The following is a 16240-nucleotide window of genomic DNA, read 5'->3' as shown; positions in this document are numbered from 1 at the left end:
CATGCAAAAATGATGAGCAATTCAAAGTTATATGAGGGCCTCCCTGGTGGCGCAGCGGTTGAGCGCTGGGTTGCGAAGCTGCCCGCGGCCTCCCTCTGCGGTGCCGGTTCGATCCCCGGCTGCTCCCCGGCCACCGGAGGAGGGTCCCACATGGCGCGCAGACCTCTCCTGCCGCCCGCTGCTCCCCTCAGCAGTGTACTTCGGTCCTTCTGCCTGCTCTGCTCCCCGCTCTGGCTCTGGTGAATTCTCTCACCCTCCCGCGCTTCTGACTGTACCCAGTGCATGTATAAACAAAACAAACAAACAAATAAATAAAAGCATGCCTCTATAAAAAAAAAAAAAAGAATTCAAAGTTATATGAACAAGAGCATGGCAAGTACTTTGGGATGACAGAAGACATATGAATTAGACTATGGTAAGATTTGTAAGGCTTGATAAGAGATTTCTGAAATAGCAGTGCACTTTCATCATTTAAAAAATATCCTTTCAGTGGGTCTCCCTGGTGGTGCAGGTGGTTGAGCACAGCACTGTGAAGCTGTCCGCAGCCTCTACAGTGCTGGTTTGATCCCCGCAGGCCGCAGAGCAACACATGATGCGGCAGACCTCTCCTGTCTCGCCTGCTGCTCCCCTCAGCAGTGTATTTCAGTCAATCTGCCTGATCTGTTCCCCACTCTGTCTCTGGTGAATCCTCTCACCCTCCTGCACATCCAGCCTATACCCCAGTTCTTGTATAAATAAATAAATCTTTTTTAAAAAATCCTTTCAGTTTAAAAATGAACAATGATGTAAAAGTTAACAGAAAAATAAAAATAAAAAATATCCTTTCAATAATCGTGGTTATGAATTTGTAATGCTGAGTTAAAATTTCTACTGCCATTTATGTACTGTGTGGCTTTTGAAATTTTACTCATTATTTCTAAGTGTCAGTTTCTTCATCCATAAAATGGGAATGATTGCCACATAGGATTATTGTTTTTTTTAAAGATTTATTTATTTATACAAGCACTGGGTATAGTCAGAAGCACGGGAGGGTGAGAGAATTCACCAGAGTCAGAGCGGAGAGCAGAGCAGGCAGACTGACGAAGTACACTGCTGAGGGGAGCAGTGGGTGCGACAGGAGAGGTCTGCGCACCATGTGGGACACTCACCCGGTGGTCAGGGATCGAACCGGCACTGCAGAGGCTGTGGACAGCTTTGCAACCCATCGCTCAACCGCTGCACCACCAGGGAGGCCCACCACATAGGATTATTGTGTTAATTAAATGTTTACACAAAGGTAGCCCACAATGGTAGCCCACAATTAAATGTTTACACAAAGGTAGCCCACAATGCTTACACAAAGGTAGCCCACAAATATATATAAATACATATCCAAATTTATATATTGTATATTTAAATATATGTTTATATATTTTAGTTAGTGAAATATTAAGTTGACGTGTTTTTGAAATCCTGCTATCCTTGGATATCATTATTAGGTAGGCCAAGATATTCACCATTGTTTGTAATTTAACAGAATGCCACAGTATTTTTTTTAAAGATTTTATTTATTTATTTATTTATACAAGCACTGGGTACAGTAAGAAGCACAGGAGGGTGAGAGTATTCACCAGAGCCAGAGCGGGGAACAAAACAGACAGACTGAGGAAATACACTGCTGAGGGGAGCAGCAGGCACAGCAGGAGAGGTCTGAGCACTATGTGGGACCTTCGCTGGTGGCCAGGGATCGAAATGGTGTTGCAGTGGCTGTGGGCAGCTTTGCAGCCCAGTGCTCAACTGCTGCACCACCAGGGGAGGTCGATTGCTACAGTATTTTTGATACTCAAAATTAAGGCTCATCTTCAATATTGAGAATTATAAGATTTGGATAGATCCCTCTGTCATTCTCACACACACATACATGCACACACAGCAACTGCTGTGTATAATGATCATGTTTCATGTTTCACTTAGTTCAAGGCTCTATGCTCCTGGGTAAACCCACTGGTCTAGAGTTTCACGGGTAAGAAATGGTGAAGGGGCCAATTCAATCCCATTCCTGCTGCAACCACCTCATGGAAATTATTTAATTGCAATTTAATAAAACTACTAATACATTCCAGAGTACACATTTATCCCCACCCCCTAAGGAAAACCATTAGCTGACTGCACTTGGAAAACAGGGAGTAGAGTGTCTTTTTCCTTTGCCCCCTGAAGAGAACAGGATGATTTGGGGGTTCAGTCACTACTGGCACAGGGCCATTTCCTGCCTCTAGACAGAAAGGTTTAAAAGAATGAAAAAAAGTCACAATTCTCTGAGGACATCCAATAACTTATAAAGAAAAGAACATTTTGATGAATTAGTACAAATTGATCAGAAACATACGGATCCTATTTCTCTTGAGTTTAAATTTGTAAAGAGAAAAACTTCTCAGAAAAGTAAACTTTATAGATGTCACTGAACCCAGGGGAAAAACATATGATATTATTACTCAACTTAATACATTCCTAAGTTGCCCTGTGCTTTACTCAAGTGCACACAGGTCATTTGTAGCTCAATTTGGACTGTCAAACATACAGCCCATCATGTTCTAATTGTTTTCAGAGTAAAATTCCAGACAGCAGAAGACATTAAGGTGGTTAGTATTTTCAGCAGTGAATTTCAGAACAGTGGTTTATTTTCTTACCTCTTAAATAAAGTTAATTTTGTTCATGGCAGGAGATGCTGAAAACATTGGGGTGACACATGCAGATGCATGACCAGGGATCAGAGCATAGATGGGTGGTGTAAACATACCCCCTGAAGGTAACAGGGTATCAATCAAAAGCTCTTGCAGTCAGGCTAAATGGTGCCCTCATGCCTAAGAAGAACTAATTTGCTTCATATGCCTGAGTACTTAATTCTTAAAAGGTTTTTCAGGAACCAATATAGTTATACAAGATATAAGAGATAGCCTTTGGCTTTGTTTTACAAATGATGACAATAATTGCTCAACAATGATTCAGTTGTATACTTAGAGTTTACTGAATATATATCATGCATGAAGGTATCTGAGAACAGATCCAGTCACAATGGCAGATATATATTAGAAATATATGAAAATAAGAGCAAAAGGGACCTACTATGTGTGGGGTGCCACAGAAAGCTGACTAGCATCTCCCATAGACAGTCCATGTGAGCCGAGTTTACATGCTATGTGCCAACATCATGAAACTCATTTACTTTATCAACCCACCTCAAAGGGGATCGTGGGGTTGATAACATGAGTGCTCATCACTAGGAGGTTATGGTGGCCACTCTTTTAATTTCTAGGAAAAGTACAACCCCCCTGGAGGCTCCTAATCTCAATTGTAATCTGGTTGCCATAGGGGATTCACTCTCGCTGTTCTCACTTAGCAGAGCCTTCCCCACATTGAAGATAAAACACATGAGCATGCAATTTCATATGTTTCAGCTAGAAAAGGCTACTGAAAGTATTTGCTCTAATTAGTCTCAGGTTCTAAGTAGCGAAATATTTAAAATATGGGCTTCTGTCTGCCTAGATATGTTGACACTGTGTATTTAGGTATGGCTCTGGTATCTGATTTGATCACTTCCCCCAGATCATTTTTATCTTAATTCACAAATGAAGAACAGTTTCAGAAAGCTTATACCATCTCCTAGAGTGTCTCCTTGTGCCCAGGTCAGTATCTTGCCAACAGCTCAGCAATACTTTGGTCATGAGTGGAACTCTTCTGAGTCTAACAGGGCAGGCAAAACAGGCCTGGTTAGACAGCCATTTGTATCACAAAATAAATATGGTTGAGTTATTTGTATGCCATGTGCATACTCTAAAGTCAGCACATAAAGTTGAAATTTCACTCAGGCAAAATTATCCTGTAAAATTCTATAGGAAAGCCTTATGCTGAAAATTGAGGGGGCCTCCCTGGTGGCACAAGGGGTTAAGCACCACACTATGAAGCAATCTGCAGCTTCTGAAGCACCAGTTCGATCCCTGGCCGGCCAGGGAGCAACCCACATGGTGAAGCAGATCTCTCCTGACTGGCCCGCTTCTCCCCTCAGCAGAGTACTTCGATCGATCTGCCTGTTCTGTTCACCACTCTGTCTATGGTGAATCCTCTCATACAACCACCCCCCCTCGCATCTCTGGGCTGTACCCCAGCTCTTCAATACATAAATAAATAAATCTTTAGAAAAATAGGGGGCCTCCCAGGTGGCACAGCGGGTTGAGCACAGTGCTGTGAAGCTGTCTGCAGCCTTTGGGTGCCAGTTCGATTCCCAGCCAGGCAGGGAGATTCCCACATAGCGCTGCAGACCTCTCCTATCTTGCCCACTGTTCCCCTCGGCAGTGTATTTCACTCGGTCTGCCTGTTCTGCTCCCTATTCTGTCTCTGGTGAATCCTCTCATTCTCTCACACCTCTGGCCTGTACCCCAGCTCTTATATAAAAATAAATAAAACTTAAAAAAATAAGTAAAAAAAGAAAGAACACTGACATACATCTCAGTAAGTCTAATGATGTAATGATGTGTATTTTCCCTTCAGCTTTAGGAGAGATGACTGGGTGTTTCAAAGTTCTCATTGAGCAAACGATGTAATTTTTGCTAGTATATTAGAACAAGCTCAGAGACACAACACAGTCTTTATATGTCACCCTTACACCATCATTACACCAGTCCAGAAAAAAGCTAAGAGTGCACATAACAAAGCTACATGTACAAGCAGCATCTCTATCACTGGACTTAACTTGCCTTGGTGTCCAGCAGGTCACATACCCTATTGCACAACCAAATCTAAGACTAGTAGTCCAGAATACACTAAACTCTCTTACCTCCTTGTCTGAGATTTTCTAACCAGGAATATAGTGTGATTACATCATTCTGACCAGGTTTTATCAACTTGGATTTATCACATGTCTGGGGGACTGCAAAGAAGAAAGGCACAAGCTTCCAGCTCATGAAAATGCTTCTAGAAAGTCCTTCAGCAGGATCGCTCAGTGTCATTTTTATCTCTGTGTCAGATGTAGATCCAAACACATGCTCAGAGGTTTATTTTCTATTTATAAAAATGTCACATCATTCTGATAATCAGCAGATTTAATTTCACAGGGAGTTTTAAAGGTTGGCTATTTCGAAACCACCATTTAATCTAGATCATTTTCATTTATAGAAAAGTAACATGTTAGCTTCTCAACTCAACTAAATGGGTCAAGGTTGTTAATACTGACTCTAAAGTTATACACAGGGCCTCCCTGGTAGCACAGGCAGCTGAGCGCCACACTGTGAAGCTGTCCACAGCCTCTGCAGTGTGGGTTCGATCCTGGCCAGCCAGTGAGAATCCCACATGGCGTAGCAGATCTCTCCTGTCTTGCCTGCTGCTCCTGTTAGCAGTGTATTTTGTCAGTCTGCCTGTTCTGTTCCCTGCTCTATCTCTGGTGAATCCTCTCACCCTCTCGCACATCTGGCCTGTATCCCAGTTCTTGTATAAATAAATAAATCTTAAAAAAATAATGTTATACACATATGGAAGTGGTGGATCATTTTAAAGGCATTCAGATAGCAAATGCTGCTTGATCTTTGGTATGTCAGCTGAATAGTCTGGAGAATCAGAGAGAACAAACCTCTCTATTTGGCCTGATTGTGCTATGGTGACATGTGCAGACATGAATGTGGCTGCATGAGTAGGACTGCTGCAGAAGATATTCATGACAATGAATTGTGGAACTGGAAGGTACAGGATCCACCATCTCCATTTTACAGATGCAGAGACCAGAGAGATGGAGTTAATTGACCAAATTTATGCAAGTAAGTAGAAGAATCTGATTAGAACCCAAATTTTGTGACTTTTAATCCAATGTTCCAATCATTACAATAAGCTTTCCCTTTGGGGTAATAATAGCCAGTGTTAATTATGCCTTATTTCTCTCATCTAACTTCCAGGAATTGTAATTTCCATTCTGTGCAAGATGGGAGAGTATTCAACCTACTATTACAGTGGCCCCATAGATAGGTTTGGAAACTGTCCCATAGTTAAATGGCTTTCTAAACCATGCTTTGCAAAGAGATGCATCCTCCTTCAAACACACAGTCCCAAACCTAGGAATATCTAGATCACAATATTTGAGAAATTTTCCCTCCCTTTTAAAGAATTGTGTATTAAATTATTAATTGTAGAAAGTCTCCACTTCTCCGTGTATTCTGGGTTTCTACCCAGTACTGAACTCCATTAAAACTGACATATTTATTACCTCCAGGTTGCAGTGGAGGAGGAGGGAAGTGAAGCAATCAGAAAATGGGGAAAAAAGCACTTTTTATTTGCTCCTTTCGTAAAAGTAAATATAATATTGAAAGATTGACTTTTAAAAAGGCTCTTATTCGAATTACGTATGAGAAAAATGACTAAGTATTTTTTCCAACCCCTCATGTTGGAAAAACCTGAAGTATCCCCATGGAGTGAACCAATATATCAGAGGTTCTGTGAAAGGAACAGATTTAACAATTTAAAGCACATAGCTTTGGGGGGGAGGAAACTACTCTCCAAATTCTCAAACATCCTTTTCTCTAGTTGAGATAAACTAACTTGAGTTGTTAAAGTTAAAAGTGACAGATTATTCTCTTTTGGCAAAATATACCATAATTTACCATATACCACAACTGATTCTTCACTTAAAGTAGAAAGATGGGCTCTATGACTTAAATATCCAACAATTGGAAAACACCTTCCGAGAGCAGAAGATACCTGGGAACATGTCAGCTGAAAGCCCTAGTGCCCCCATATCTCTCAACTCCGATCCTAGAGTAGGTCCTGATTTTCTTTTCCCAGCTCCAATTTGCAAAAATGTTCCAGAGAAAAATTCCAATCAGTTAGATTCCCACCTATGTTCTTTGAGTAGTTAAGTTCAAGCAAGATGCCCAATTTTAGACTAAATGCCACTGGTCACAGAATCAGAGTTATTGTAGAATAAGAAAGTGCCCAAGCAGTTGACCTCAGAAATTTCCTTTTCCTTTTCCTTAAATGTTAACTACTATATTTATAAAATGTGAGTGTCCCCACCATAGGCCATGGGAAATCAGGAGCCAGGTAAGTATTGTTTTCCTTACCCTCTAACTCTTTCAAGTACCACCATTATATCTCCTAAAACTCTTTCTAAATGCCTGTTGGGAAAATGAAGTGGCTCAGCCTCTTTTTCCACTCCCGCAGCAGCCTCTATGGCTGCCACCTGTGGCCTTGCTCTCCTCCCAGGTTTCATTACACACACACAATATGTTGTTGCTAAAAGACACTTGGAAGAGTGAGCACAGGGCACATGCTCCTGTGATTGTGGCTACCCAGGCTAAGAGGCCTGTCAGCATGGGCATACATGCATGCAGACATTCAGAGGACAGAGCGGCAGGACATTAGGGAAAGAGAGAGAAGAGACGCCAGAGGGACACTGGGAGAGAACACAGGAGGTGGGGAGAATAAGGGAGGGAGTGGGGGTGCTTTGAGCTTTGGTTGCTACCAGCCTTACAGGAGGCCCTGTCTGCTTCCAGCCTCCCTCATGCCTGCTTTCCTGCCCTCTGGCCTGCCTGTGTCTACTGGTTCCCTGCTTCAGCATTGAAGGCCTGTGGAATCTACCTAAGGCTCCAAGATCCTTTACCATTTGTCTGAATCCACCATGAAACCTGCCAACTCTGCACTGCTTGCCCCGACAATGCCCTAGACTTACTGATAGTGTATGTGAACCTCCCGTACCTATTGAAATATAAATGACACCTCCCCCTGAGATGATTATATTTTCATGTTTCCTCTGTATTGCAATCTATTTATCTAAAATTAATGGAGTTATAATGGATAGTATGCTGGTTAAGGATGAATAACAAAGGAGGATGTGTGTTGATGTGTCAGTAGAGAAGTCAACAAGCTTCTGTGAACTACATGGGACTATAGGCATCACAAGGGACCTGGTATCACTAGGCACCTTGGGGACTTGATTACCTAGCCATTTCCTGCTGGGAGAAGTTAAAAAAAAAATCATTAGATTTTTAAAGAGTTTTCCATACAGAGGAAGACTGTGAGAGGGGTGCAAAGGCAGACTTATCTTTATACCTTAAGGTGGCTGATTAAAACATACCCAACCTAGGCACACAGGCTAACTGGCAGCATGCTCACTAGCTGAAACAACCAAGTTTATATCATCCCCCTAGCTGAAACAACCAAGTTTATATCATCCCCCTATTATGCTTATTCATGGAAACAAGATTACGAAGCATGAAGGGAACCAAAAGGGGCTCTGATTTCTGACTCAAAGAACTCAGGTTTTTCGGTTGTGAATAAATCCAAAACCGGTTGTTTACTTGGCTAGCTGTGGCAAACTAATGTGGACTCTAAGCACTTAAAGTTCCTACCAAAAAAAGGCAGAAGCTTCCTTAGCATGTGACTTTCATTGTAACAGGGGAAATTTAGATTCATAAAATAAAGAAGTAAAACTCACATCTGACCACCAACGTAACTGCTTGTCACAAAAAAGCAGCAAAAGGCCTCCCCTGGTGGCGCAGGTGCTTGAGCACCGCAATGTGAAGCTGCCCGCAGCCTCTGCAGCACCAGTTCGATGGCGGCCAGCCTGCGAGGGTCCACATGGCGTGGCAGACCTCTCCTGCCTTGCCCGCTGCTCCCCTCAGCAGTGTCTTTCGTCAGTCTGCCTGTTCTGTTCCCTGCTCTGTCTCTGGTGAATCCTCTCACTCTCCCGTGCATCTGGCCTGTACCCCGGTTCTTGTATAAATAGATAAATAAATCTTCAAAAAAGAAAAAAAAAAGCAGCAAAGATAGGCCGGGGATGTATTGCTTCTAAGTGTGTGTGTGAGAGATGGGGATAAGGAAGGGGAAAGATAGAGGAAACAAAAGAAGGGGAGGGAGAAAGGGAGAGAGAAAGTGAACTTCAAGTTAACATGCAATTTCTGAAGAGTAAAAGGAACATGTCCAAAGTATAAAGTCTGGGGATAATTTCCTACAATTCTGTCACAGCTGATGAGCATCATGACTTCCACCTGAAGATTATGCTGGCCCCATTCAAGGAATACATTTTTATGATAGCATAAGATGAACCTTACTGTTTCCATAACCACATTCCTGCACAGAATGTGAATGGTGTAAGATAATGTTTATTTTTCCAAACACACATTTTTAATCTTACATTGCAGCATAAACTAGGGTCAGCATAGATACTCAGACAGGGTTTGTATACAAAAAAAGACATTCCCTAGGGAGAACACCGAGCAAGTCATTTGCTCCTTCCAGGTCTCTGAATGTTGACCACGTCTAGTGCAGTGCAAAACTGAAGGATGGTGCATCATGTGTGTTTTGTGTTTCTGTAAATAATTTGCCCACAGGAATTGTAGCTCAGTGTGAAGGATATAATTTTCCTATCAAAAATGTAAGTATCATTTCATGTTTCGTTTCAGCCCCCTTTTTGAGAACCAGAGATCCTAAGGGACATCATGTCAGTGACATAAGGCAGGCCCTGCACAGGGTTTTTTTTTTGGTGATCCATAATGTGATTCTGAAATAAAAGTGACAAAAAATTTTTAACATTGTATAATTTCAGAGACCTCTGCCAAGAAGAGAAGAAATAGTCTTTGCACCACAAGCAAAAGTGTGATGGATCCTTTATGGCCCATAATGAGAAACAAGTTGCCGTGACCCTGACCATGTCAAATTAGTGTGAAAACTGAATAGTAGACTTTCAGGAGGCTGAAGGGCCATTTCTTCACTATACCCCCAATTCTATTTTCTGGGGTAGAGGAATCTGTTCTCTTATTTCAATACTTTGTCAATTGTGTCTGAATGTTCAAAGGCAGGGGAGGGTCACAGTACAACTGCTTCCATACAACAGAAACCAGTGTCTTTATTTCCAAAGGACCCCAATAATGAACTCAACCTAGGCTGATCTCTAGCTACCAGCAATTAACCTTGAGGACTGGACCACGCTAGGTATGGTATGGGACAGTGACAAGCAATGAGAGGAAGAGCTGGTATCTGTCTCAGCGCAAGGCTGCCACATGCACAAGGCATCCCATGATGCTCTCACATCTGCAGGCACGCTACTTAATGTGACAAATAGCAACACTGCAGGTGTCGTGTTTCCCTAAGACACAGATCATCAATTTAAATGACAAGGAGATGATATTTAACATTTTGAACAACAATCTGTTTGTTCTAAAAGCATAGTTAAAAAATATTATATATTAGGCAAAGACCCAAATTCTGCATCCAATGGAAAAAAACTTCTTCCTTACTCCTACACAGAAGGAAACTGATTTTGGTCTTGAAAATGTAAAGCTGTGATTCCTTATTGCCAGTGATATCAAAGTCAAGCCAGCTGCCTAATAATGGTGTTGAAAGAAACCAAACTTTTCTCTATTGAATTTCTCCCATCCCAGACCAGCAAGAGGGGCTAAGAGTGGGGGTAGTATGTTTTTATTGAGGAGCGGGTATGTGGGGGAGGTTTATAAATTCCCATGGAGTAGTTGAGTGAAAACTATTTATGGGAAATACCATGCTCAGGGTTTGTATAGATATAGATAGGGCTTGGCCCCAGGTGACTGACCATGCTCTGGACAGCTTCACATGGTCACAGCTTTAATCAGAGTCTCAAAATTTTATGCCTTTGTCCATCTATTTCCTTCTTTATAATTAGGGAGAAGAGAACCCAGGTCTGTGTCACGTTACTACTGAAAACTGATTCTACTTTAGGGCCTCTATGTATAGCGCTCCCAGGAGATCCATTGACCTTCCATCTCAGAATCTTCATCTTAGATACTTGAACCCCACTAATGACAAAATGCCTGAGCTGCACTAATGATAATTGATCTGTGTAGCCAGATGGTTGTTCCTGTAGGATATTTAAAATTGCTGAATATGTCCTCCACATGGAGAAATATCTCATAATATTATACTTATGTAGCTTTCAGGGATGAAAGATATGCATATCTTTCATCCCTGAAAGCTACCCTGCTCTTCTGTTTTATATGGGAAAACATTACAAATATATACATTGCCCCAGAGACCAATAGCCAAGTGCCATGAGTCCCTGAGGTAGAACAATGGAATAGACACTATAGAAACATTTCTTAGGCTAACTTCCAGATATGAAAGGGGTGCTTATAAGCTTTGGAGTGGGGAAGTCACTATTTTATAAGGAATGGTAATTTTAGGAATGGTATTTTCATTTTACATGCATGAAAAATGAAGAATGCATGAAATTGCAGAAGATAACGTGGAACAGCCACTCCGACTTAGGAATCTGGGCCGCATTTCCTTTGTTCATTTCCATAATGGCCACTTATTTTCCTCACTTGTTGCTACAATAAAGATTCTACTTGAGAAAAATAGGTACTAACAGGAAGATTATCATGTTGCATGTTATCAGGTTTTTTTTATAGCCAACTGTGATATTCTTTACCATTACTTTTCTGAACTCAGACATTCTTAGTTTTTCATTTAGCTGATAATGCCAGTATGTAATCATCTCTTGCCCACCTCATGTTTGATGCCTGGGTGTCCCTGTTACATACCTAATCACTTCAGTCATGATTTCCATTTCTTTGAATTTCTATTCTGTGTTGTGAGAGAATTCATTTTTCTCGTCTTCACAGAGCAATAATTCAATTCTCAGTGGTGAATATCCTTTTTTGTTTTCAATTTTTCAATCAGAAGTCATTATATTTTTTAGTTCTGGTAATTCATTTTTGTGCCCCAATTATATCCTCTTGAGGGGCCGTCTTCCTTTTTTCATTAAAGTGCTGCACCATCTCTCCCACTAGAGCCATTGCAATCAGAACCAACTGCACTATTTGTTCAGCTGGGCTGGCTCCCTTCAGTCCCAGAGTCCCCCTTAAGGCTATAGTGACAACAGCACCTTCACAGTCCAGTCACTGGATGAATGACTCAAGTGGTGGAGGTTGGCAGAACATGTTTTCCTCATCCTTTTCATTGTGCCCAATTCTTTCTGCCTGATTCTTTGGATATGAAAGTATTCAGCCACAACAGCTATGAGTGATTTGTATGACTAAATAGAATCAAATCAACTATTGTTTAAAAAAATAAGTCTCCTAATCATTTAGATAGCAGAGTAATTAAAATAATTAAACGAGATGCCTCGTTAATCACATAAGAACATTATGCATATGTTGGCCAAAAATCATGAAGATACACACCATGGGATAATGTACTTCTCTGACTTAGGGAGGTATGACCACTGGTGGGAAACTCACATCACATGGATTTCACACTTTTTTTTAGATTTTTCTTTTTTAAAGATTTATTTTTTTATACAAGCACTGGGTACAGTCAGAAGCACGGGAGGGCAAGAGAATTCACCAGAGTCAGAGCGGAGAGCAGAGCAGGCAGACTGATGAAGTACACTGCTGAGGGGAGCAGCAGGTGGCAAGAGAGGTCTGCGTGCCATGTGGGACCCTTGCCCAGTGGCCGGGGATCGAACTGGTACTGCAGAGGCTGCGGGCAGCTTCGCAACCCAGCACTCAACTACTATGCCACTGGGGAGGCCCAGATTCCACACTTTTTTAAAGGAAATGTTCAAGGAAACTTAACTGAGAGTCCCAAAGAAGCAACTTTGCCTTCCAACTCAATGCTGCTCTTACTTTAAAGCAGGAGATGTTTAACCCATGAATAAGTAGGTAGATGCAGTCAAAACAGGGTGATGTTAAACAAGTGAATGCTCAGGGAAGGTAATATGCAACAATACCAACAATAAAATAATCATAATAATAATGAATCACAGATATAGTACAGACTGAAAGAGAAGTTGAGAGAGAAGGAAAATGGACTCTTTGCTTTTTGTTAGATTCAGTTTGCATTCCCAGTCATTGACGAGATCCTGTTCTAGTTTCAGTGCTTGAATTTCAATTCTGTTTTACAACGTTTCCTTATATAATGTATCCTCTTTATATAGTCTAGCTTGATTGTATTTCTATTTCAAGCAACTGATCTCAAACTAAAACCCAAACCCAAGGTAAGGTTATTAATAATCTGACCAAATTTACCATGTCTTCCTTTCTTCCTTCTTCCCTGACATTCAGGTTCAAATAGCCAGTTCTCTATTTGCAATCTTCAATATATCTAAAATCATCTCAACCACAACTGTCTGCACCACCATATTTTCTTTGTTTTCCATATAAATATACTTCTCTACCATTTTTCTCAGTAAATACATCAAGATTTACCCAAGCCCTTAGGTCAAAAACTTAGTTGTTATTTTTGATTCTTCTGTTTTCTTCATAAAGCACATCTAATTTACCACTGTGATAGTCATTACTACCATTGATAGATATCCAGTTGCTTCCATTCTGAGAATATGAAGGGATTTCATTGCCTTGTCCCCTGGGTGCCTAACTACAGACAATGAAATGTGAGGAAAAGTTCTATGCAAAATTCTGTTATGGAAATATTCAAGAGCTGTTACTCGATTGTCTATCTTTCACCATCATGTGATAGTTGATACTTCACATGATAGAGTATCTGTCAGAAATGATGGATTTACATGAAAATACTAATTCTGTTATCAACTTTTACTCATGAAACAACTTTTGCAAAGCAGATTGTACAAGTAAAGAATATTTACTATAACCAAGAGCTAGTTTAGAGATACCTGCTTTCAAAGAGACTGAAATTCTTTCCCCGGTTTCAGAACCATTCCAAGGAGGAATGGCTGTCAGAGTCAGAAGAACTAAATCAAAGTCCTGTGTCTGTGACTCTGAAGTTTTCAGTATTATCATTTAACCTTTTATCTGGACAAGAACAAGGATAACTATGACCTATTTTAGATATTTCATAAGATTACTATGAAAAAATACTACATGTCAAAAATTTGTCTTGTAGTTTTTAAAACTAATTCAGTTATGTTTTATCTGCTTCTTTTTCAAAATAAGAGTAAAATAAAGAACATGCACCAACATAGACATGCTTATCCATGTGGTTTTTACTTCTATTTGAACTTAATGTTCATACCTGTTTAAGAAATGTTACAATTATAGTAATTATAAGAAAATGTGGGATCCCCAGGCCCCCTTGTTCTGGGAGATGTCTTGGTGTCCAGAGTTCCTGCTTGTCAGCTAGGTGTAGGGTCATACGTGGGCTCCTCATCAAGGGCAAAAGTCCGGTATGAGTAACATACTGGGAAACAGCAGGCAGATAATAGAGATAATATGCTTTGGCCAACAGGAACACTGGAGCCTCCCAGGCAACAATCCCTGGACCACTCCACCCTAGCTCACACTCCCATACCACCCTTCAGACATGTACACTCCCTACATACTTGCCCCACCTTTGTACTCAATGTTAATAAATTGGAGACTGGATGGGGGTTGCACTTTACTTCCAGTGTAGCCCCTCTAGGCTGCTCATCACTCCATGTGGATTTTGAGTAATCTTTCCCTTATCCTGCACCAAGGCAATAAGAAAATGACACTATTTTATTTCACTAACACATAGGAACACCAACAGAGCTATTTTATATCAGGAAACTACCATTGCCTGTTTGCATACACAAACATTTCCAAATAGTCTATTTATTAGCCAAGGAGAGAGCAAAATTCATGGTTCATCACACAATGAAACAAAACTTTTTATAACATTCATGTGAATACAGGAGAAGGCAAAACCAGAAGAATGCACAAGATTGTACATTATCTGAAACCCACTTGCTGTTATAATATGTAATTGCCAAACTCTGCAATCTAAGTCTCCATAGTGTCTCTTGCTGTTTTGTTGCTTTGTTTACTTGAGAAATTTTACTCATCAATAAACGCACCCCAAAGATTTTTTTTTCAAATAAGCAGAATATGATGTGTAATATATATCCTGAGGGAAGCATTTAGTGTCATCACAAAAAAACCTGATCATGATGATTCAGCTACAACGATACAAGTCCACTCCTATCTCACACTCAAGCTACTTTATGGAAATGATTAATTTAAAAAAAGAGTTTAGGTTATAAAAAATGTACTGTACACCAGAAATCTCCTGTCAACAAAGATAACTTAACATTTTATGGAAAGTAACATAAAATAAAACCTTAATCTTAATGAAATACACTCTATTCTCTCTTTTACACATAAAACCCACATTATCTAAAGATATAAAAGTGATATAATAGGTAAATGAATCAGAAAACTTTGCTCCTTTACCATGAAAACCAATCAATATAATCCCTTCAGTCAATTAATTACAAGAAGATATTTAATAACCAATGCAACCAAAATGAAGAAAGGTCAGCTATCTTTGGCTCAATGACTGGGTCTACTTGATATTTAGGAATCAATTTATCAGCTTTTTTTTGAAGTTATGATCAAATTGTACCATCCATAATGTTTGCTGATTGTGCTGTTCGCCTACCTCATGATGATTCTTGGCCAACCACTCCTTAATGGTGCTGAGGGCAATGATTGCAGCAGGTTCATTTGGGAAACCTAAGTAAAGAACAGAATAAAAAAATAAAAAATTAACAACAAACCAAAAGGGGTGAAGGAAATAGAGAAATCAAGCATGGAATGATTCTGGATTTTTCTTACTTAAAACAGTATTCAATCCAACCAATTAGTAAGGCCTGAGCAAGACAGTCTTTTAGTAAAGTAGAGACGTATGTGAAGCCTGTGTTCCTACACATAAGGCACTATCCCAGCCCAGAGCTACAAAGCTATAAAGGACTTAAATGTTTCTTCAATTTTACAACAGTATCAATTAAAATATACTTACATTTGCTTAATAGCTTTCAAAGGGATTTTTTTTTAACTTTTGGTTTTTCATTTTTGCATAGAAGAACTGGGGTATAGGCCGAGCTGCTGGGGAAGAGAGGATTCACCAGAGACATAATGGGGAGCAGAGCAGGCATATTTATTGAAATACACTGCTAAGGGGAGCAGCGGGTGAGTCAACAGAGGTCTGCTGTGCCATATGTAGGTTAGCTTCCTGGCTGGGGTTCAAACTTAGGTCATGGTAGTGATAGTGCTGAGACTTAACCCCAATGGCACCAGGGAGGCCCCAAAGTACTTCATATAATCTTTTCATAAGAGGTGCTCAGATTAAGGTTTACTACCCTTGTGTATAAACCAAGTAAACAAGTCTCAGAGAAAACATAAGATTGACTCGGGGCCACAGGTCAGCAGTACTCCATCAGTGAACTGACACAAGGCAGGGCAAACAACTTGCCAAATTATCAATCCCACTAAAAGCCATTATCAGAATTAAAAGAAGGCATTGCCTACAT

General features: G+C 40.4%; 1 protein-coding gene across 4 annotated transcripts in view; it reads right to left on the bottom strand.

Annotated features, from left to right (window-relative positions):
* MACROD2 (mono-ADP ribosylhydrolase 2) overlaps window positions 1-16240 on the bottom strand; it is a gene marked incomplete at both ends in the record, with an annotated part of 1814301 nt that overhangs the window by 451974 nt on the left and 1346087 nt on the right. For all 4 annotated transcript variants that reach the window (XM_084247233.1, XM_084247234.1, XM_084247235.1 and 1 more), the window contains one exon: window positions 15370-15443. In XM_084247233.1, coding sequence (XP_084103359.1) covers window positions 15370-15443 — 74 coding nt within the window. The remainder of the gene's footprint in view (window positions 1-15369; window positions 15444-16240) is intronic.

Source organism: Talpa europaea (assembly GCF_964194135.1).
Source record: "Talpa europaea genome assembly, chromosome: 11".
NCBI classification, from domain to species: domain Eukaryota; kingdom Metazoa; phylum Chordata; class Mammalia; order Eulipotyphla; family Talpidae; genus Talpa; species Talpa europaea.
This window is presented reverse-complemented; position numbering and strand designations above follow the sequence as displayed.